Genomic DNA, 24,873 nt, shown 5'->3' with positions numbered 1-24,873 from the left:
CCTGGGCTGCAATGCTTAACTTCTACAGAACAAAGTATAGAAACTAAGAAGCACTGGGAGTCCCCGAGCTTTCAGTGAGCCACACTAGTGATAACATCGTTATTACTTGCTTTGAGCACCCCCACCCCCGCCACGCACGTGCCTTTTCTCTGGTTTGGAACTGGAGCTTGTGCATCTGTGCAGTGTCTAATTCCTCCCCAGACTCCCTAGCAGCCTGCCGGGTCAATAAGGGCATGTTAAAATGAAACTGCTTTAACGGCTACTTCATTTCCTTGCACTTTGCGTTCAAAGCTGGCATGTGTAATCCTGTGATACACAGGACTTTAGATTAGAGCTGGGCCAACACAATTTTTAGGATCCTTTTTGAGGGGAGATTGGCAAGAGATGGAAGAGAGTGCAGAATAATTTTGAGCATGAATTTTAATCATTTCTCTACAATGACTAGCTTTGTGACCACAGGCAATCTAGCATCCCAGGGCCTCAGTTTCCTCATCTTTGAGTATGTCTGCATTCTCCTCAAAGCTGTGATTATCACCAGGGTGAGAAGCGTGAATGGCACAGTGCTTGGTATAAGCAGTGCATGGCTGATAGCTGTTTGCTGATGGCTAAGAGATGGAAAACGACCTGGTTGTAGCCGACATCACAATGAAGAGACTCTTCTTTCTAATATGGATAAAGCTTCCCCTGTATCTGCCTTCCTCCTAGTAACACTGACTAAAATGTAATGCTGACTACCTAGATCACAAAGAAGAATTTTCTACAGAAGCCAAACAAGGCCATTGTTTACATGCCACATGTGCTAAGTCTCAATCTTGACATTCCCCAATCCAACTTCCTGGCAAATATTGTTTGACTTAGGGAACTGAGTTAACAGATATTGAACATACGGCTGTTGAGTACCTTCACTTATCAGTGGGCCAAGAAAAAAAATGCCAGGAACCCAATTATATTTGAATCAGATTAAATATCTATGTTTTGATCCACATCTGGTGATATAGTTATAGGAATTTAACTTTTTGAAGGACTGGTTCCTGAAGGCCCATTGGGCAGCTTTAGAACTGCATTACCTTGAGAAAGTGTTGTAACTTCTGAGCGCCCTCGCCAGCTTGTTAATTTGAACCATAATGACTGCCTCCTCCTTTGCAGGGCTTATATGGAGTTCATCTATGTGTATGCAGGCTCTTTGTAAACAGTGAATGTCTACAAATATAAGTGATTATTATTATGCTTTTTATACCTCCTGTAGGTGTTTGCTGGTCATGGACTGATTGACTTTTTCCAACATTATGATTCCTATGTAACTGATCTCCTGAAATGTCTACCATCTCCACCTATAAAGGAGATTAAATTTTAGGGAGTAAAGTCACTTCTCTTGCTATCCTGCTTATCATTACTTATGATTAGGCAGAATTCTGCTGGTTAAGATATGATTCCAGGGAGGCCTAGAAGAGTCCTTCTGTGTGCTTCTTTCCCAAATATATTCCTGACAAACTTGCTAATAATGAAAAGTTCCAAAATTGGGAATTCACTTCATTGTCACTATTCTAATGGAATTACACTTTAAGCTCTACCATTTATATACATGTTATTATGAACTGAGTTCATCTAATCATTTTAATAGGTTTTCAACAGAGGGAAGAAAATTGAACATGAGCTAATGGTAGGGACCAAAGTCTCAGAGAACGAGAACTCTGCAACTGCTAATAAGAGAATTTTTGTCTGTGTAGCTGGTGAAATATTTGAATGATATCCAATGATTAATGTTTCTTTAATTCTCTAGGTCACCAAAAATCACACAAAATTATCTAGCAATAAATCCTCTCTACATAACAGCCAAAGCACTTGGGGTTGAGGGAAGAGAAGAGAAATAGGTCTTACCCAGCAGGTCTGGTGTCTTCAATGGCTCTATCCACTGGGATCAAATCGCTAAGGTAGACATTGAAGTTTCCTTCTTTCCATCTTCTTTCTGCCTCCTTCTCCTTTCCCTGGGGGACAACTACAGGACGCCCAAACTGCCCTGGAGCTTTGGGGTCCCTTGGAGAAAGTGTCACATCAATTCTTAACACCTGGTGCGTTCCACTGTCTTCAGGTAAAAGGGCTTTTATATGACTCTGGTTGTATTCTGTAGGGGGGGCTTTGGCAGTTATGTTGATTTTTGCTGGCTCGAGCGCTCCAGTTAAAGCATGGTTAGTTTGGGACAGTGGTATTCTATGTGGAGCAAGTGAAGAGAAAGACATCTCACTTCTATTCCTGGAAATGTGTTTACTTTGGCTTTTACCCAATACTTTAGGAAATATTGTTTTGGTTTTAGAATTAGAGACCTCTTTGGGGTCTGCCTTTTGCTCTTCCTCTTTGGTTATAATCACAAGATGGCTTTCAGAGAAATTGAGTTTCTTCCCATGAGCCCCTCTAGCTCCATCATCCTTTGACAAACTTCCCAAAGGTGTCTCATTAATAGATTGCTTCCTTAAGCGATTTGAATTGACAATGAACTTAGGAAAAGGAAGACTTGTATTGGCTTTGTGTTTATTTGCATTGACTTCTTTGCTCTGAGTCTTAATTTTGTTTAAGGCCGTGGCTTCCCCAGACTTCGGCACTGCTGTGCTGGCAGGGTGTGCCCTCTCGTTTGCTACTGCCTGTGATCGCTGCTTTGGTCTATCAGTACTAAGACTGATGGTCACATTCAAGACCCTTTCAGCTGCTAGTTTTGATGTGTCACTGCTGGGACTGTGACTCTTTCGGGGCTCCTGTTTTAAACTGACACGTCCCATGTGTACTGATATTTTGACTACCTGAGTTCCTTTTGCTGCTATGAATGAGGTCTTTGGAGCCCCCTGAGCTGTCGTTTGCTTTGGTGTCCCCTGATGAGAGGAGGCTTCAGGTTTGGTGCCTCTCCCGTCTGTCTTCTGCTTGTTAGGAGTCACAGGGAGGGTCTGCAGATGTGCAGGATGCCACAACGGCACAACCTTGCCCCTTCCCAGGGCATTCTGCATTTTTCTTTCCCTCTGGGTTTGGTCCAAGTCCACCTCAACCTTGAGCACACTCTCCTCAGTTTTTCTAACATTCTCTTTGCCCCATGCCCCTTTCCCATGTCCCCTTAGGGGAGGTTTCATCTCTTTTATGCTGCTGTAAAAAATTTTCCCTTGGTCTGGCTGAACTCTGAATCCTATCCGCTCCCTCCTCACAATGTCTTCCTTGATGACCCGAGTGTTGATCTCACTGAATGAGAGGCGGAGAGCTGCCATGTCAAAGAGGAGCCAGATGACAGAAGCTACAAAGATAAACGCCAAGACTCGCCCACTTCCTCGGAAAAACTTTCGGATCCTGTTCATGGTACAAAGCTTTCCCTAGCAGCCTGCCCTCCCTTAGCCTGCTTACCTTGAGTGGAGAGGGAGCTGAAGTAGCAGCAGCAGCAGCAGCAGCAGAGTTGCCAGAAAGTGACCCCCTCCCCTGAACAGAGCAGGAAGCAGCAGTCCAAGGGGAAAGCTCAGTTCCTACCGCTTGTCAGTCTCTGCCTGCGTGGCATTTCATAGCAGAGCATCTGTGCCTGCTTGGCTGGCCCTGGCTAAGTTCTGGTAAACACTGGCCTTAGGTCACTCCAGGAGCAGTTGATTCCAGCCACCGAACAGTTCAACATATCACTTGTCTTGTCTCCGGGAGCCCCTGTCCACCTTCCTACAAGCCCAAGAAAAGGTGGGGGCCAGATTGAGACTGCTGTTTCTCTCCTCCCCGTTCTCCGTCTGCACGCTGTAACTCAACACCACTTCTCATAAGGAAAACATTTCATGCCATTACCCAGAAAACTTCATTCAGCTCTCACCTTCTGTGTTATGTGAGAGCATGTGTGTTTAAACAGCAATTAAAGAGGAAAAAAAGCTATCTAACTTGGAGGGCATGTGTTCCTGGTTTGTAACCCCACCTACCCTACTCCTGCTCATTAACCCTGTTGTACCCACATGCCAATGCTCTGCCTGAGGAATTTATCACTGAAGTTAACATTTCAGCTTTAAGACATAACAGCTTAAAGAAGGGGCCTGGTATATCCTCACTTCCAGAGATGTATATGTTTAATTATTTAGATCATTCATTCAAGGGGTTTCAATGTATTTCTTTGTAAGCCAACTATTTTTTTTTCACTAATCCATCTGTTTTTATTATTACATTTGATTACAAATAAACTTAATTTGTCATACTGCTATAAAAGTTTCTAAACACTTTGTTATGGTCTGAATGTTTATGTCCACCCAAAATTCATATGTTGAAACCTAATCATAAATGTGATAGTATTAGGAGGTAGGGCTTTTGAAGGTGATTTCATTATAAGGATAGAGCCCTCATGAATGGGATCAGCACCCTTAAAAAAGAGGCCCTATTGCCTTGCCATTCCACAAAGTGAAGACATAACGAGAAGGTGCCATCTATGAACCAGGAAATGGGCCTTCACCAGTCAACGAATCTGCTGGTGCCTTGATTTCTGACTTCTCAGTCTCTAGAACTGTGAGAAATAAATTTCTGTTGTTTATGAGTCACTTAGTCTATGTTATTGTTCTATAGTAGCCTGAACAGATTAAGGCACACTTACTCTCAGTTTCAGTACTTATCTCATCATAAACCAGCAAGAAACAGTTTCAGGACCACACCAGGACTTGGACCAGATTTTGAGTGATGCTGGTTGACTGGTAGGGTAGCGGTTCCCCCACAGGCTTTTCATTAAAACCACTTGAAAGAAGATCCCCAAAACTCTGGTCAATTGATGAGAGAGGAGGTGGAGATGACAGTTGGGCTGATATTGTATTAAATATATATACATATATATATATATATATATATATTTTTTTTTTTTTTACAAAGCTTCCCAGGTCTTTCAAATGTGCAGCTAAAGTTGAGAAACACTGGTCTAGAAAAAAAGTCTCAATTTTTTGTTTGTTTGTTTGGTTTTTGAACATTGCCTATGAGACATTTAATTTTAGGTGTCTACTTGACTGGGCTAAGGAATACCCAGAGAACCAGTAAAGCATTATTTTTAGGTACATCTGTGAGGGTGTTTCCAGAAGAGATTGGCATTTGACTCAGTGCACTGAGTGGGGAGGAGATGCCCTCACCCGATGTGGGCAGGCACCACTAATTGGTTGAGGGCCCAGATAGAAAAAAAGGCAGAGGAAAGGTGGATTCTCTCTCTGTTAGTGAGCTGAGACATCTTTCTTCTTCTGCCTTTGGACTAGAACTTTAGATTCTCTGGCTTTGGCCTCTGGGGCTTGTACCAGTCTGCCCCCACAACCTCCACATCCCTCACTAGGTTCTCAGGCTTTTGGCCTCAGACTGAGAGTGATGTTATTGGCTTCCCTGGTTCTCAGGCCTTTGGACTCAGAATGTGCCATGTTACTGGCTTTCCTGGTTCTCCAGCTTGCAGGTGGCCTGGACTGAGGTTTCTCAGTCTCCATAACCACATGAGCCAATTCCTGTAATAAACTGCCACTCACTTATCTATCTCTATGAATTCTATTGGTTCTGCTTCTCTGAAAAATCCTGGCCAATACAGTCTACAACTTGTGTGACATTCCTTCGCTGTCTAAAGTACAGTCTAATAAAATCTATGCATTCCCATAACAACTAAATCAGAATACACATTTTGACATTGCCAGTTGTAAAGATTGTCCATAGAGTTTGAGAAGCACTTCTCAGGACCACTGTCCTTCTCTCTGAGGAACTCTGAGTGATTTGTGGACAACACTGCTGTTCATTACTCTAGTGTGGGGAGGGTCTAGCTTCCATGCTTTGAGGTAAACTTATGTTCTCAATGACTTGGGAGGGGAAGGAGAGATTCCAAATTCATATATATATCTCAAGCACTTTGCTAAGTTCTTTCCATTGACTATCTCTCTCAATCCTCACAAGAATCTAATGTGAAGGAGAAAATTACAATATGTATTTTGTAGTCAGCAAATGAAACCTTAGAGAGGTAAAGCAACTTCTGGTAGAGATTGGAGGGGTTGGGTCTTGAATACACGACTGTAGTCCCTGTGCTTCAATATCACACAATACTGCTCTCTAGCTGTATGATCTTGCAGGCTAGTTAATTTTATGTGGTTACTGAGCAATAAAAAAAAAATTCTGCTTTGCAGATTAATGTGAGAATATTTAAAAATGGTTAAAGTTATTGTTATATTGAAGGTACTCTTTAAATGTTAGCCATTCATATTGTTGCTAATACTTTGCTGTAATAGGAGTGTCGGATGCATGTGGGAGGCAATGTACCAGCTCTTCCCAAAAAAACAAGTAGAAAACTAGTGACTAACATGATTCTGGCAATGGGGAAGAAACAAATCTGAGTATTTTATTTTATTCTTGCCATTCTTATTTCCTCTAATTATAGATTTAACAAGACCATTGTTCACTGAGAACTCCCTACATGCCCAAAACATGAAGTAGGTGACATTGTCTCTGCCCCTAACAACCTTAAAACTCCCCTCAGTAGAACGCCACCAGTATAATAATAATAATAATAATAATAATAATAATAATAAAAAGAACGCCACCAGCAAAAAACATAGCACACATCTTTAGCATCCACATTCGAAAATAAAGTGAGAATTTTTTTTAGCATCATGGATAAATGGTTTGCATTACAATATTGTTTTAAACATGAAAATAGAATGCTTTAAAATTATTTTACTCTGCATGATTCAATCTTGTCCAGCCACCATCCCACCCCAAATGGCAGTTGGAATTACTCAAATGTCTTTTAGGAAAGTCAACACTTGTTATATTCTATGCTTGGCAGTTTAAAACACTGCTTGAAATATATTCTTGTTTCCATATAAATTTTATCAAAGAGTACTGATTTCTTTTTATCCCTCTCTGGTTTGTCCTTGCAAATCAAAACACAAATTACTTGCAACAGGAGAGCAACATGTTAAGAAAATTAAAAGGGAATCTTGGCTTATGTATCATGGGTAAAGCAACACATTAACTCTGGCTTAGTCTTCGGTCTATTTGACATACAATTCAGAATGAAATGTGAAGAGTGGGTAGGAGAGTAAGGAAACATTGATTAAATATCCTAGAAATGGAGGAGTAGATTTGTTGTCAGACCTGTTCTAAAGTACTGACTTGGCCACTGATAGCCATATGACTATGGATGTGTCACACATGGAAAAGCTTGTGTAAGGTTCTCTTCCCAGCCTCTTCTTGGTCTTTTCCCTTGTGAGTTTATGATAATCTGTGATGATGGTAGAAGTTGGTTATAAGCCATACCACTAATTCAACACTATGTGTCTTCAGGCACTCAGTAATAATTTCTGTGGCCCTCATAGCTGTACATCTTTCTCCTTTTTCTTCTCTTTTCTGACACACATGCTGCTTCACATCTCAGATCAATGAATTGCATAGGTAAAAGGAATAGCAAAAAAAGGATATTAGGAAATTCTACCTTTTCATCAACACACATATTGCCCAACACATGACATTTGTATATTGGTAAATGACGGTGCTTCTAAAATTTTAGTTGTATTAATTTCCATGTTACCAGCAGGAAACTAAATATGTAAGTGGGTTGGTTATTTGAGGTACCCCACAGTTAGGGAGCCTGGCTTGTCATCCCAAGTCGTAGAATGCAGGTACCTTTGGCTGGTCAAAATTTCTCAAGAATCTGTACATACTTAGTTGGAGATGATATCCGTCTGAAAATCTGGAGTTACGAATTATCCTTGGGAGACATTTGGAGGGGTTATTCCAATTATCAGTCTGACTCCAGCTTGTACTAAACATTTGAAAACAGATTTTAGTTTCTTCTTCTGTAAAACGGGTATAATAGTAGGAGGACTTGCCCTCTACTCTATTTGGTTGTTGTCAGGATAATCATATTAATAGCAACCTTTCATTGGGAATTTACTGAGGGCCTGCCACTAGTCACTTCACGTTATCTCATTTAATCCTCAACATTTAATTTTCTCAGACTAGATCAAAAACTGTTCAGCAGAACAGATCTGCATAAAGTTAGAGTGAAAAGTATATTTGTGTTATATTCTCATGGCAAATGTCTTTGAATCATCCTCATTGTTAATCAAGTAGGAGCTCAGTAAACACTGTTTTATATCTAGCCTTAAATCTCCCTGATGGAAGTACAGAATCTTAGAAACACCGGTTCCAGCTCTCTGGCTTTGCATCTACAGTTACTTTATCTGGGTATTTGAAGATTTCTTGACTATGTGAGTACATCCTAAGTAACTAATATCTGTTTTATTTTATGATATTTACTCAACTACTCACTCCTAAGTAAAAAGAAAGATGTAAAAGGAAAATTAATTTAAATGTATATTTTACAGAGAATAATGATTATCCATGGATGCATCACTGAATTTCTTTTTCCCCAGTTTTACTGAGCTATAATTGACAAATAAAATGATACATATATTAAATATTTAAGGTGTACAACATGACTTTGGATAGCCTTATACATTGTGGTATGATTGCCTCAATGCAGCTGATCTCCATTATCTCACATAATTATCTTTTTTTGTGTGTGGTGAGAACATTTAAGAGCTACTCTCTTAGCAAGTTTCAAGTATACAATATATTATTATCAACTATGGTCATCAGGCTGTACATTAGCTCTCCAGAACTTACTAATCCTGCGTAACTGAAACTTTGTATTCTTTGACCAATACCTTCCAACTTTCTCCATCCCCCAACCCGCAGTAACCACCATTCTACTCTCTACTTCTATGAGTTCAATTTTTTAGCTTCCGCATATGAATGAGATCATGCAGTATTTGTCTTTCTATGCCTGGCTTATTTCACTTAGTGTAATGTCCTCCAGGTTCATCCACAGTGTTGCAAATGATAGGATTTTCTTCTTTTTTGAGGCAAAATAACATTCTAGTGTGTGTGTGTGTGTGTGTGATATATATATGTATGTATGTTGCACTTTCTTTATTCATTCATCTGTTGATGGACACTTAGGTGAATTCCATATCTAGGCTATTATGCGTAATGGTGCAGTGAACATGAGACTGCAGCTATCTCTTCAAGGTACTGATTTAATTTCCTCTGGATATATAGCCAGAAGTGTGATTGCTGGGTCATATGGTAATTCTATTTTTTAGTTTTTTTGAGGAAACTCCACACTGTTTTCAATAATGGTTGTACTAATTTACATTCCCACCATCAGTGTACAAGTGTTCCCCTTTCTTCGTATCCTTACCAACACTTGTTATCTTATATCTTTTTCATCATAGCCGTTCCAAAATGTATGAGGTGATACCTTATTGTGGTTTTGATTTGCACTTCCTTACTGATTAGTGATGTTAAGCATTTTAAAAATATACCTGTTGGCCATTTGTATGTCTTCTTTTGAAAAAGGTGTACTTATTTTTTTTCCCTATTTTTAAATCCAGTTGCTTTCTTGATATTGAGTTGAGCTCTTTGTCAATCAGTAGGAGTGCAATAAACATGGTTATATATTTGAGATATTAACTCCTTATTGGATGTATGGTTTGCAAATATAGTCTGTCATCCATAGGTTGTCTTTTCACTCTGTTGATTGTTTTCTTGGCTGTGCAGAAACTTTTTAGTTTTCCTGCAGTGTCATTTGTCTATTTTTGTTTTTGTTATCTGTGCTTTCGGAGTTCCAAATAATCACCACTCAGACCAATGTCAAGATTTTTCCTGTGTTTACTTTTAGTAGTTTTACACTTTTAGGCCTTCTGTTTAGGTCTTTAATCAACATTGAGTTGATTTTAAACCACAAAGAAATTAAGCAAACAAGCCTATTTACAATAGCATAAAAGTACTTAGGAATAAATATTTTTTAACCAAGGAGATGAAAGCATTTTTAACCAAGAAGGTGAAATCTCTGTGTACTGAAAACTATAAAATATTGATGAAAGAAATGGAAGACATAAACAAATGGAAATATATACTGTGTTCACAGATTGAAATAATTAGTATTCTTAAAATGGTCATACAAACCAAAGTCATCTATAAATTCAATAAAATGTCTATCAAAATTCTGGCATTTTTCACAGACATAGAAAAAAAATCCTAAAATTTGTATGGAACCATAAAAGATATTGAATAGTCAAAAAAATATTGAGAAAGAAGAAGCTAGAGGCATCATAGTACCTGACTTCAAAAATATGCTACCAAGTTATAGCAATCAAAATAGTATAATACTGTCTTGAGACAAGCCTGGGCAACATTGTGAGACCCCCATCTCTACAAAAAATAAAAAAATTAGCAGGGCATCGTGGTGCACCTCTATGGTCCTAGCTACTTGGGAGGCAGAGGTGGGAGGATAGCTTGAGCTCAAGAGGTCGAGGTTGCAGTGAACCGAGTTTGTACTGCTGTTCTCCAGGTTGGGTGACAGAGCAAGACTCTGTGTCAAAAAAAAGTATATGATACTGTCATAAAATCAGCCACATAGACCAATGGCACAGAACAGAGAGCCCGGAAATAAATCCACAAGTTTACAATCAGTTGTTCTTTGACAAAACAGCCAAGAATGCATAAGGTGGAAAAGGTAGTTTATTCAATAAATGGTGTTGGAAAAATTGGATATCCACATGGATAATTAATTTCAACTCATTGGGACTTCAGACAATACAGGACGAAGATACTAATAATTTAGAAAATTTAAATGGGAAAACCAAGTAAATACTAATTACTGTTTTTTTTGGATTTTAATGTGATTTTTTTTTCTTTCCAAATTCTCTCTCTTTTTTAGAGAAGAGACAAGTTGTAATCAACTGGGTAATAACATCCTGTGAAACAAATCTGTAAAAGGAAAGAAAAGTTTTAAAATCATATACTAAAAGGCAGGCATTATTGCAATATCAACAGGTAGAGTAAAAATACAAATGGAAATATTATTCCATTTTAACTAATTCTTCCAGTGAAGATGAATAGTTACAACTTCTGGCAGTCATTAAACATTGGTGTATGTCTCTTTTTAAATAAAATTTGGAAGCTAACAAATGACCTTATTTCCTAAGACCAAGAGAATCAGTATACCCTTTAGACATTTGTTCTTGAAAAGGGTTGCCTGTATTAGTGATAAATCATAATTGGTTAAGCCTAAGTTTAAAAAAACAAGAACCCTATTACTGAAAGACGATTTATTGTGTTTAGACCTCAGTTTTCATTGATTTTTGAGTAGTGAGGCTAAGCCAACATTTGTGCTATACTACTTTACAGGTCCCTAGCCAATTTTTACTTAAAAAATATTTTAGTTTAATTAGGAAAAATTTAATAAATTTAAAAGCAAAACATTAATTGAGTATCTTCCTTGGACAAAGAACTGTGCTAGTCATTAAAATGGAGAAAGTGAACAGGTTCCTGAAGGACATATTGTCAATAAGCCCAAAACTGGCAACTCATAATCTTAGTTAACTGAGTTATTAGTATTGGTTAATTATAGCTTTGGGGATAAAAAGAGAAAATAGCTCAGGGTGGCTCTGTAAGAACTTCAATAACTTAAACAGGAATGGTAGGGGGAAAATGATAGTTTGAGAGAAAAGAAAAGTTCAAATTTAAATTTGTTGTATTTGAAATAAATGAAGATTTTGTAACTAGGTGCATATTTAAAAAATATTTATGGAGTACCGACCACATACTAGACTAGGCCCTGTGCTAAGCTTTGGGAAAATAAAGAAGCCAAAGCCCATCAAACATTTCATGAGGAAGGGTTGTTAAAATATAGACTCTGACGTTCTCCCCTCAGAGATTTCAAGGTTGGTTGTAGGGCCTAGCAATCTGGATTTTAACTGGAGTAGATAATGATTCTGATAGAGTTGGACCACCAACCATACATTGAGGCTCACAGGTTCAGCAGCAGAAGCATATTAATATTAAAATAAGAAAACTGGAATAGCTTATTTGGAGGGGTGTTTGGAAAGGTGTCCTGGGGGTGATGACTGAGTGTGAATTCCTCTTATGAATAGGGAGAGGGTAATTTAGGAAAAGCAGTCTATGCAGAGGTAAAAGCAGGCTCAAAACATTGAGGGAGGAAGGCATGAGAATAACATGAATGGATAATTAAGATTTGTTTGATAGTACTAGATTTTACAGTAGATTGGCAAGCAACGAGGTAAAGATTGTTGGCTGAGCTTCGGTTGTATTTGTTCAAGATTTTGGATTTTTACTGTTCAAGGGCTCTATAGAAGCCTTTTAAAGTTGGAGTGTGATACTCTCAGGGTTTTGGATAGAGAGCGGGTGGGTGTATGAAGAATAAATTGGTAGTAAGCAAGCTGCAGGCTGGGAGACCAATTAACATAAGTGCTACATATTTATTGCCCTTCTTTTGAACAGTCTAATCACACATGGAATAAAATCTGAACTTTAATTGTACATGTTAGTCTATTTAAGATATTTTTCTAGATCAAGAGGGAAGACTGGAAGGGGGATCATTTCTACTAATATAGTGGGTCTTCATTAAAGACACAGTCTCTTAAAGTGCACGTAAGGCACAAATATACAAGCTATGCCCTCTGTTTCTAAACCTAAGGTGTGTTTAACTTTTAAGAAACTGCCAAAATGTCCCCAAAGTGCTTGTATCATTTCGTATTCCCACTGACACTTCCCCACATTTTCAGTAACACTTAACTTTTTAATTGTAGTCATTTTTGTGGGTATATAGTGGTATCTATTTGTGTTTTAATTTACATTTCCCTAATGACTAACAATTTTGAGCAGATTTTTCTGTGCTTATTTGCCAACTGTCTACATTCTTTGGTGAATTACGTCTTCAAATTTTTGATCCATTTGTTAATGGATTGGTTTTCTTATCATTTAGGGACATAAAGAAACCTTTAAGGATTGAGGTATGTCTACTGTCTTCATCCTGGTGATGCTTTCATAGGTATGGACACAATATCAAAATGTATTCAATTGTACACCCTAGAAATGTGCACTTTATTGTGTATATATTATACCTAAATAAAGCTGTTTTTTAAAAAACAAAAATCTAAGGAAAGAATAAGGACAATTCCTGGACCAAAAAAAGAGTGCAGTGTTTTAGTTTCTTACTATTCCAAGCAGGAAAAAAGTGGGCAATGCCATTATTACAGCTTGTAGATCCTCAAGAAATGAGGTCCCTACTTCTTTGGTCCTAAGATGGCGCTGCAGTTCTGGTCTCCACAAGGTCAGTGCAGAGTCTCTGGTTTGTGCAGTGCTGCCTTAGGCTGTTAAAGAGAGCAGGCCATTGTGTACTCCCTGGATGGGCCCAGCCAGATGCCCTTCTTACTCTGTTCCCCAGGCACAAAGTACCCATCAATTCTTTTAAAACGTTTAAATGGAAGCCACTCTCAAAATTAGAGTTCGTCCCATTGCCTCTACATTCAAATTGTTATGTTATCATTGAGTTGTATAACATTTAAAATGAAGGCCTATAGGCTTCAATTACAGTATTGTTTGAAGAAAATCTTTATAAAATATGATATTTTTGGAGCAGAGTTGGGTAGGAGCTCCAGACTCCAGGTCTAGAGTCAAGATTGTGCCAGGGGTTCTTTCTAAGAATGACGGTGAGGGCTTTGGTACTATAAAGAGAGTGGATACGGCCTAATCAGATAAAAGTGTGTCCCCAGAGGAGACAAGAAATGAGTTTACAAATACAGGCTTATTATTTAATTGTAAAAAAAGATTAGAGACACCTTTTGTTTTGAAATTGTACCAGTTCCAGGACAGATAAAAATGAGTGGAAGAAAGCAAAGTTCAGAGTTCGGGCCTGGTGACTTCTGATTTTCTCAGAGAAGTACAAGATAGACTAATGGTGAACAGTGAAGAGTTGAGGGTGAGTGATGTCAAAAGACAACACTGTAACAAATTTAGTTTAAAGATTTAACAGGAATTGGGGCAGTATCTCCTCCACAAATTTAGAAAAGGTGCTCTGATGGGCATGGTAGAACAGTTCGTTTTTATAGGACAGTCTAAGCAGAACCAAACATATAGCATAATACAAAAAGCAGATGGGTTACCATCAGGTTACTTCAGGTTACTTTCCTTGCAGGGTTAAAAGGATGTTTCCTGACTCTACCAGCTAAAACTGGCGTGTTTGGATACTTGGCAATGGTCTTTCTCTCCTGATTTCCTGAAAGGTGAAATAAGCAACTTTTTTAGTTTGGTACCAAGGAACTTTAGCACGAGTGATTCCATTTTGATTTGGTCGGTTGGGGCCTAGTTCAGGAGCTCAGTCCAACTCAATGACTTCCTATAAATTTTATTTAACAGTGGGTAGGGGTTGGATGCACTTGGTAAAGTTTGGAATCAGCTCTTAAGAGGGGAAAGAAATGTGCTACCTCAGAACAAGAGTAAGGACTTCTCAGAGAGCTTCGAGAGTCCTGCTGGCATTTTAACCAATGCCTCTAAGCAAGGAGAAAACACAATGAGTGACAGTAGAACAAAGAAGGCATGTGGACACTCCCACAGCATTCCTGAGACAGAGTGATAAAAGGTGACAGGGAAGCAGATATGGAGTAATGATTTCTGACAAACGTGGAAAGAAGGGGATATCATGAAAGGATTTTAGAAAGTGGAATTGCCGTATCTAAAAGCATTAGGAGAAATTCTACAGGCGAGAATAAAAAGAAGGCACTAGAGATTTTTGTTGTTTATTTTATTTGTAGAAAGAGACATTCTTTAACAACTGCAGGCATGTTAGGACTTTGCCCTTTGAAAATCTATTAGTAATGATATAAAAATCCTTCCCTGGTCTCTTTTGGCAGAAACTGAATTAAATCTTCAGCTGCTCTCTGAATCACTCATTTAAAAGTTTCAATGATTCATATGCAAAGCTTGAGTTAAGAGAACAAAGACCTGAGGGAGTTTCTGTAGGGCTTGGCCTAAGCAAAGTTGTCACGCAGAACAACATGAGTGCTGGGTCCCCTACCCTTGGCCCTGACAACCTCCATCCGAGCAGCGACCCCTATCCAACTTACTGCTGCCCTGCAGCCTCCCAGGTGCTGCCCTGGGAATGCCCTCAGAATGGGTCATGTCCTCTGATCCTGACTCTCCTTCCTCTTCTCATCCATCCCCCTGAAATGATCCTATCCTCTTTATGGCCTCCATTATAGCAAAGAAAAGAGAAGGAAGAAGAGAGGAGTAGAAAAAGAAGTCTTGTGGGAGGAGCAGACAGCAGGTACTATGTAGGGCATTTGAGGGCTCTTTTCATGTGCTGTGAAGAAGTGGGATGAAATGAAAATCTTTTTGAAAAAGCTGGAAGCTGTTTCAGATCTCCCCCTGCCCTGCTCCCCGCCAATTCAATTCCTGCTCCCAGGGGAAAGTGCAAAATAACTTTCTGTGGAATGAAATGATGACAATGACTTTGGATCCAATAATGTTATCATAACCTGGAAATAACCTTTCCATCTGAGGCTTGCAAAGGCAGTGAAGTGTGAAACTCAGACTACAGTTAGAGAAACGAAAGAGACTTGAACTCAGGACCCTTTGGACATTTCCTTCAATATCAAAGAAAAGTTTTTATTTCTTTCCTCTGAAAATAGGGTAGGAAATGGGTAAGTGATAAACAGAGAAAAAGGCAGAAGCAATACCTAATTAGAAATCAAACTAAGAGAGGAAAAGAAAAATGGGTTCAGATTAATGTCAGGTTTGGTTATTCCAGGCTCTCAACTTCGTTGCTGTTATCACATACTTTCAGAGGCATTCAGGTCTTGTGATGCTGAGTGCTTGAGTGTTTTTCTTACTCTTGGAAGGTGAGGATTAATACTCAGGGCTGGGCACACAGGAGAAAAGGGTTTGTTAAGCATCCACTCCTGGTTAAGCTAAAAAATGTACATAGAACTTGAAAGCACTCAACTCAGTTCCAGAGGGATGAAATAAGCCTAAAAATAGGTGAGCTCTGGTTGTATTGGGGCTGGCCTGAAAACACACAAGAAAGGAGCACTTGAAAGAGAAGGAAAGAGGAGCAATGTGCATATTTTACATGGATGTACACATTTGTGTCTACATATTTATATACAAATGTACAAACTCCATGTGTGCTTCATGTTTGTGTGTGCATATTCATATTTATACATATGTATATATGTAGAGTTCACAGAGCATACCCACACAAATACACACCAGAGGTGCTGACTTTGAGCTCTGTAAGAAAAAATTTACTACTCGGGAAGAAATGAAACAGGCCTTTTGAGGACATTGGCCATACACTACCAGGTATACTACCTTTTGGAGGGCAGATCATATGTTTTGCATATGTTTATTTTGGGTAGGAGGAGACTCAGGAACAACATAATAACCACCTCAAAATTTTAGAGGAATATCCTGTGGAAGAAGGGTTTAACTCATTCCGTATGGTTCCAGAAGAGAGAACTGAGACTGAAGCATAGCAGATTTCTGTTCTAAATGAGAATGACTTTCTAACAATTAGTACTAAACAAAAGACACGTGGATTTCTTCTAAAAGTAGTTAACGATATGCCTGCTCTTGTAAATGACATGTGGCAGAGGATGAATGGCCATCTGTCACAGAAACGGTAGGGGGTATTCTTCCATTAGGTGGGGGTTTGGACTACAGCATTAGCTGGACCAGCTCCATTCTGAAATTCAGTGGTTCTCTGAAATACATAAATGAGGTTTGAGGCAAGGCAAGTCAGATAATGGTTTTGATTTACTGATTGCTTTTACTTCATTCAGTGACTTAGGAGCAGAAAACTCCTATCTCAATAGTTCCTATAGATATCTATTTTTTTGCCTTCTGTTTGATTTCTATTCTTCCTCCTTTTCTCTTTACCTTTAATTTTTGTGTTTCCATTATCTTTTCCTTTTCTTTTCTTCTTCCTCCCCATGCCCTCTAGATATAAGGATGGAGTAAAGGCAATGTTTGTCAAGAAAGCAACAAGGAAGAAAAAGAATAGAGAAAGGAAAACTTTGAACTCGGTTAACTTTTAATTTTCACTTCAAATTTTGGCTGTGTGTGAGTATGTGAATGCATGTATGTATACTGGATTGTGTGTGTGTTTGTGTGTGTGTGGAGGGGTGGGATAGAGACAGAGAGAGAGAATGTGTGAGTAGGTGAATAGACCCTCAGATGTTTGGAAATGCTGGAAGTTAGGTACCACTTCTTGTTGTCATGATGCCTAGGGGGTGCTAGTAGTAATTAATGGCAGAAGGGGAGGAATGCTCTATGTCCTGCAATATGCATGTCAGTGCCATCCGATCATGTATTATACTACCCTACATAACAGGGCCCTAGGAACACTAGGGCAAAGGCTGTGGAGACAGACTGTCTGGGTTTGAATCCTGGTTCCGCCATTTTTAGCTTTGGGATCTTGGATAAATACTTTAAGCTTGTTGGGTGTTTGTTTTCTCTTCTGTAATATGAAGGGTAATAAGAGCACCAACCTCACATTACTGTCAGAATTAAATGAATTAGTATGAGTCAAGTGGTTCGAAAAGCACAGACACGTAAAACACATTCAACAGTGTCATCTATGATTTTAATTTTTCTGAAATGGCTGGAAATGGACTACTTGGATTCATCTTATGTGCTGAGTGTATGAAAGTCTCTATATGCTTTAATTGATTTTTAGGGAACTAGATAATAATGAACCAGTACTTATGAAAGTGTGGCTTATGGACCCCTTGATGTTGCGAAGCTTTTGTGATATCACATGAACACACCTAAGCTTTGGCAAGATAAAATTAATTTGCCTTGTTCTTTTTCTCTTCCTCACACATAAGCAAACATATAGTCATATACCACATAACTATACTTTGGTGAGGAACAGACCTCATATATGACGATGGTCCCATAAAATTATAATGAAGCTGAAAAATTTCTATTGCCTGGTGATATTACAGCCATCTTAACTTCACAGCTCAATGCATTACTCATGTGTTTGTGGGGATGCTGGTGTAAACAAACCTACTGTGCTGCCAGTCATATAAAATTATAGCACATGTAATTATGTACAGTACATAATACTTGATAATGATAAGTGATTATGTTTCTGGTTTATGTATTCACTGTAGTAAAGTTATATTTACTATAATTTATTATCATATTTACTACACTATACTTTTTATCATCATTTTAGAGTGTACTTCTTCTACTCATTAACAAAAGTTAACTATAAAACAGTCTCAGGTGGGTCCTTCAGGAGGAATTCCAGAAGAAGTCATTGTTATCATAGGAGATACAAGCTTCATGTGTGTTCTTGTCCCTGAAGACCTTCCTCTGGGTTAAGACGTGGTTGTGGAGGATGGTGATATGGATGATCCTGGCTCTGTGTAAGCCTAGGCTCATGTGTGTGTTGTGTCTTAGTTTTTAACAAAATGTTTGTAAAGTAAAACAAAAAATTTTGAAAATAGAAACAAGACTGTAGAATAAGTATATAAAGAAAGAAAATATTTTTGTACAGCTGTACAATGTGTTTATGTTTTAAGCTAAGTGTTATTACAAAAAGTTCAAAAAGTTAAAAAATTTAAAAACTAATAGAGTTAAAAAGTTATAGTAAGCTAAGGTTAATTATTGAAGAAATTTTAAAATGAATTTGGTGTAGCCTAAGTGTACAGTGTCTATAAAGTCTATAGTAGTGTACAGCAACAGCTTAGGTCTTCATATTCACTCATAATTCACTCACTTACTGGCACAGAACAACTTCCAGTCCTGCAAGCTCCATTCCTGGCAAGTGCCCCATGCAGGTATACCATTTTTTATCTTTTATACAATTTTTTTTTGTTATATCATTTCGATTTTAGATATATTTAGATACACAAATACTTATCATTGTATTACAATTGCCTACAATTTTCAGTATAGTTATATATTGTATAGGATTGTAGCCTAGGAGCAATAGGCTATGCCATATAGCCTAGGTATGTAGTAGGCTATACCATCTAAGTTCATGTAAATACACTGTATGATATTCACACAATGACAAAATTACCTAAAGATGCATTCCTCAGGACGTATCTCTGTTGTTAAATGACACATGATTATATACCCAACTGTTCCCCTAATCTACATACACACACACACAGACACACAGACAGATGCATTTGTAATAATAAAATGTAAGTCCTAGGATTTTTGTCACATGTATTTGCTTAATAAGTAGGCACAATACATGCATTTACAATATGTGGGAGGCTGTGGAATTTTGAAAAAGTTTTTTCTTTAATTCCTTGTGCTTGATAAGGTTCAAGCTTCATACAATGGACCATTCTTAATCCTACATTGATACTGAATATTATTTTATCTTTTAAAAGATTGATTTAATAAGCATTTCAAGATTTTGCCACAATCCAAGTACATAATCACAGACTGTAATGATCATTCTGTCATAAGTCAGTTCTAAAAGGCACATCTGATTAAATGGAATTTGTTAAAACATTGTAATGCCATAGAAATTGCTTTTATAAAAAATCACCAACATTAGCTTGTTTACTTTTCATTTTTAATTTATTTTATGAAAACAGAGTTAAGATTCTTCATAATAGTGTGTGCTTTGTATGGTGAAGAGTATGTCCAATTGATTTTGTCCCATCTGTTTAAATGCTTTCTCTTTCCCATTTGACCAACTTATTTGGAGGGAAATGCAAGTACATATGCAACACGTGGACAGAACCATATGATTCCCCCATGATATGATTATTAAATTTTTCTACTAATACATATTGAGAAGTGTTAAACCTTTTCCTGCCATTCGTGGATACATTCGTTGATGAACATCTGGCTCATGTAACCTGCATATGCTGGATGCCATAAATTACATGGAAAGGCAGGAGACATCTCGCAGTTTTTAAAAATATGTATACTCATGCATTTTTCACTATTTGTTCTAAGGATTAAAGTACTTCATATGGGTCAAGTGCTTAGAAAAGCTCAGATGCATAAGGCATATTCAGCAAATGTCAGCTATGATTTTGATTTTCCTGAAATGACTGGGAATGGGATATTGGGATTCGTATTACATGTTGAGTATCTCAGAGTTTCTATATGTCTTAATAAGTTTTTAGGGAACTAGAATTAGCACTGAAAAGTCCCATGGAGAAGAAGGAGATATAACTTATTTACCCTTTTTCCATTTGCCCCAAGAATACTTGCTGGCAGAGCCTGTGGCTGCAGCGTTTACCCTAAGACAACTTTGCATTGAAATATCTCACTTTACTTATTGTTTTTGCATCATTCTAATGTATCAATTTTGGACACAAAAGACATCATTCTATTTACAGCATTCTGTTTTTAGTAGTGGTATTTCCATTTACAAAATATAGTAATTCTTGATTGCTGAAAATGTCAAATCCTAGAAAACGTAGCATTCCTATGTGTGATGTTAACATTGTTCACGAACAGTTGTTGGCCGAAGATTCATTTGATGAATCTGAGTTTTCTGAAATAGATGATTCTGATGATTCAGACGATTCTGATGTTAGTTCTGTTTAGAAATAACTCCAAGAACAGTTTTTATATTTTAGTTTCACATTGAAAATCAGTCAGATTTGCTTCAGCCTCAAAGAGCATGTTTATGTAAAATTAAATGAGCGCTGGCAGAGAGCTGCACTTTTTTGTTTCTAAACAGGAAGAGGGTTAAAATATGAGTACTCAACTTACCACCTCACTGCGGGATTTGGGGACAGGGAATACATTGGTACTCTGTATTTTCTACTCAATTTTGCCGTGAACCTAAAAATTCTCTAAAAAGTAAAGTTTATTAAGGACTCAGAAATATACTATTGGGATTGTAAAATAATAATCATAATAATATCTGAGAAAGTCAGGGTCCATAAAAACAAACTTTAAATTACAGCCTTTCTCTCATTTATACCCCCACCCACAACACCGATAGGTGGGTTACCAGAATTTGACTTTACGAGGAATTTCATTTATCGATTTGTGTTTGTTTGCCTTTGAGGTAGCTCAACCTAGAAAACAAAGCTGACAGTCCTTTGTGGCAGTGTGATTGGCCTACTCAGGCTACTACTAACTTGCCTAAAGTGCTCCTGTTACATTAGTTTATACAGTAATGATCTGGGTTATTTTCTTTTGATCTGCGTTATTTTCTCTTGTCTTAATTCTTTTGTGTTTTGTGTATTAAAGATTTAATCACATAAAAAATATGAGTACTCACCACTCATTTATTCCTTGTTAGCAAAGACACAAAAGCATTGAATAGAGAACCACATTTGTAAAAAGTTCTGTACAGGAAGGTAGTCTGGTGTAATAAAAAGTAGAGTTTGAGACCACCAAATCTCAAACTCAAATCTCAACCCCATTATTTTCTTGTGATGTGACTAAGGCACCCCAGCGTCTTCACTGAGCTTTAGTTTCCTCACATGCAAGTTAGGGACTTTAACCCTATTTTGTTAGAGTTGTGAAAACAGGAGATGAAGAGGGTAAAATCACTTAACTTGGTGTCTGCTATATAATAGATGCTTATAAAATGTTAGGTAGCAACTAACAGCCGTGGCTATTATTATCTTTATGCTGAAATTATTTTTTAATTTTTCAATTTTTAATTTTTATAGGTACACATCAGGTGTATATATTTGTGAAGTACATGAGATGTTTTGATACAGGCATGCACTGTGAAATCATCACATTATGGAGAATGGAGTATCCATGCCCTCAGGCATTTATCCTTTTTCTTACAAACATTACAATTACACTGTTTTAGTTATTTTTAAATATACTATTGAGTTATTGACTACAGTCACACTGTTGTGCTATTGAATACTAGGTCTTATTCATTCTTTCTAATTAATTTTTATACCCATTATATGTTGAAATTTTTGATAAATGAATACTGTTAAAGCATTGTCATTTGTTTTCAATTACAATATTATGAAGTAGTGCCTGCAGCAATAATAGCAATGAAAAGATTGAGGACTAGGCCCAACGATTTGCTGTACAGTTAGCAGATAGAAACCTACAGTCTTCAACAATATAGGCTACAGACTTTAGGGACAAGATATGAGAATGCCCTATGTGACTGAAATGTACACAAAACTGCTCAGCATGCATGGAATTAGTGTGTGTTTGAAAGTTTCCCCAAAGTAACCAATATGGGTTTGTGATTTGGATATAGGTAACAAATGAGTGTTAGGTGTGTGTATATGTATGTGTGAATGCTCCTTAATTTATAATTAGAAGGAGCAAGGCTAAAGTGTAATACAGATAAATTACAAACTAGGACATTATGAATTTATTTAACAACTATCCATGCCACAAATGTTATGTGACAGATACTGCGGTATATGCTACAAGTAGAGATGTGGAAATTTGTAAGACATAGTCCTTAAAATCAAGTTTTTTAGGCCAGTAAACCAGCACTTACAACACAGATAAATGATAAATGCTATAGAGAATTTTGCCACAACTAATAATGTACACAGAAGGACATCTGCTTTGCTTGAAAAGGTCAGGGGAAATGGAAATGATTCTAGGAATGAATAACAAAGATTAAATAACAGCTATCCAGGAAGACAAAAAAGATTGGGTATTCTAGTCAGAAGGAACTGTGTGTGCAAAGGCACAGACTTAAGAAAATGTGGGTAAGTGATAGGGCAGGGAAATGCAAGAAATAAGCCTAAAGGGGTAAACAGGGACCAGATCATCACATTGTTTGTATAGGATATTACAAAGCAAAAGAAGAGGCCCAACAATCATCAGTAGCAGGAAGAAATTTATCAGTTGCCCTTACAAGTTAGTGAACTAAACATTTCAAGGGCTCTGTATCATTTCGGTTTTTATTACAGGTTCTCTTTTACAAGTTCTTCTTTCCCTATCCTAACCCTTCTCCCCAAGGGAGCCCACACGTTGTGACCACACTGATTGTATATTTGTGCGCTCCACGTAGGGCACAAACTCCTTAGAAGTGGAATTTTTGGTGGGATAACAAAGGAGCTTGTATTTGTGTAATGCAGTGGAAGATCTATTAGTGAGCTGACAATAGTTACAGCTTGTTCTGCAAAATGATCCTGGAGCCCCCTCACCCACCAAATAACAACTTTACTTTGATATCTAACTTGATTCTTTCATTTCTTACATTTATTTCAGGAATTAAGAACCCTTATGATGTCTTTCTGTGTCTCAAGTCTTGCCCCCCTGTGATTTCTGACCTGAGATGACTGTTCTTGCATGATTGGGTTCCCCATGCTGGGTTTCCCCAATCTTTCTCAACCTTTCATGACAACCCCTAGCTGAAATTATCCTGTATACCTTAATGATGACCAGTTAATTTGCCCTTAGATACTAATGGCTTACCATGGCTCAATTGATCGACCTTTTCCAAGAGGAAGATTATTGTACTTAATGTTTTCATCATTATATTTCCATTGCCTCACTTTCTTGCCATACCCAATTTATGTTCTTTTGCAGTATTATATGTGTATTTGTAAATCCTTCTCAATGTTTTCCCTTTTTTTTTTTTTTTTGAAACAAAGCTACTGAAATAAAGAATGGGCAAAAAGCAATCCCTTTACTATTAAAGAGTCCTTTAATGTTGAAACTGAAGATGGGCCTTCATGGTGAAATGGTATGAAAGTAGGCTGACTTAGGTGACATTTTGAGCAGAAGAGTCTTTGGTCTTTCCTTAAATTACATAGCCCAAGGATGTTACTGATTTTGATACACCAAGGAAGTTCTTTGCTAAAATTCAATTGTTCTCACCCTTTTTAATTTTAGAGTTTGCTAGAAATTTTAAGGGTTTGCTTTAAAGAGTTATCAGAGCCACTATTAACACTGGACAAACCAGCAATCGCTACTGCAGTGTAACAATGTTCCAATATGTCTACAGTATCAACTGCATTTATTGAACTCTTGATTTTGTCACTCTTCTTACTCTTTTTCCTTTTGGATGTAACATTTACTGTCTTGACCATGATTTTGAAAGAGATAGTTCCCTTGACCTTTCATGGGACTTGTGAAGGGGGTAGCTCATTTATTCAGCCCACTGTTCTTAGCCCCTGATGGGAGGGGGAGCATGCAGGTGAGTGAGTGCAGGGGCCAGGATGAGTGCTTCTGGGCACTGGCAGGAGTAGAATTTTGTGCCACCCCACAGCAGCATCTAGGGGGGTATCCTTGATCCCCGGAGCAACAGAGGGCTTGTGTTACAGTGTGCTCTCTTGGATTTGCCACCCATGGATGGCTTAAGTGTTTAATAGCTCAGAATGACAGCCCTCCATATCCCAAGCATTTGTTTGGCGTCCAAAAATAATCAGGTCACACGAACGAATTGAAGATGATAAAAGTGAAGGATTTATTGCTGATGAAAATGGCTCTCAGTGTGATGGGGAGCTGCAAAGGGGAAGAAGTGGGAAAGTGGTCTTCCCCTGGAGTTTGGCCATCCCTAGCCAAACTCTTCTCCGAAGTCCCCCCAGCAAGCCGTCCCTCTGAAGTCAAGCTGCTCCTCTCTGATGTCCTGCTGCTTCTTCTCTTCTCTCCTCCTCTGCTACCCTACTGCCAGTGGAGCATGGGGTTTTTATGGATGCAGGATGGGTGGCAGGCCAGGCCAGGGTGGTTTTGGAAAAGACAACATTCAGGTGGGAAAACAAGAATGCATGTACTTACTTTGGGCTGCAGGTCCAGGCTTGAGGTTGGGGCTTCACTAGGGACCCTGCCCTTCTCTGCCTAATATTTCCCTGCCTCCCATCCACATTAATTTCATATATCCTCACCAGGCATAGCTCTTAGGTGAAATGCATTGCATAATTCCAGCAGGTACAATTATTCTTTGAGAAGTATTATCATACTTAATGTTTTCATCATTATATTTCCAGAGGTATTCTTACGCCTTTGGAGTTGTGTAGTACTGCAGCTTTGCACATATGTAAGCACACAATATTTTTCTGACTTGGCTTGGTTATTACTCTGTGCTTCCTTAACCTGTGATTTTCACCATCTCCTTATAGTGATGTT

The 24,873-nt window shown here is 38.0% G+C and overlaps 1 protein-coding gene and 1 pseudogene across 1 annotated transcript in view; one reads left to right on the top strand and one right to left on the bottom strand.

Moving 5' to 3' along the window:
* GALNT5 (polypeptide N-acetylgalactosaminyltransferase 5) overlaps nt 1-4,018 on the bottom strand; it is a 53,905-nt gene extending 49,887 nt beyond the window's left edge. The window contains exon 1 of the mRNA XM_004032666.5: nt 1,879-4,018. Within this exon, the coding sequence (XP_004032714.3) occupies nt 1,879-3,332 (1,454 nt within the window). The 5' untranslated portion in view covers nt 3,333-4,018. The remainder of the gene's footprint in view (nt 1-1,878) is intronic.
* Nucleotides 4,019-13,110: 9,092 nt separating this feature from the next.
* Nucleotides 13,111-24,873, top strand: part of LOC101153557 (cyclin-dependent kinase 7-like) — a 37,827-nt pseudogene continuing 26,064 nt past the window's right edge.

This window comes from Gorilla gorilla, chromosome 11 (assembly GCF_029281585.2).
Source record: "Gorilla gorilla gorilla isolate KB3781 chromosome 11, NHGRI_mGorGor1-v2.1_pri, whole genome shotgun sequence".
Taxonomy (NCBI): Eukaryota; Metazoa; Chordata; class Mammalia; order Primates; family Hominidae; genus Gorilla; species Gorilla gorilla.
Note: the sequence above shows the minus strand (reverse complement) of the source record. Positions and strands in the feature narration are given on the sequence as shown.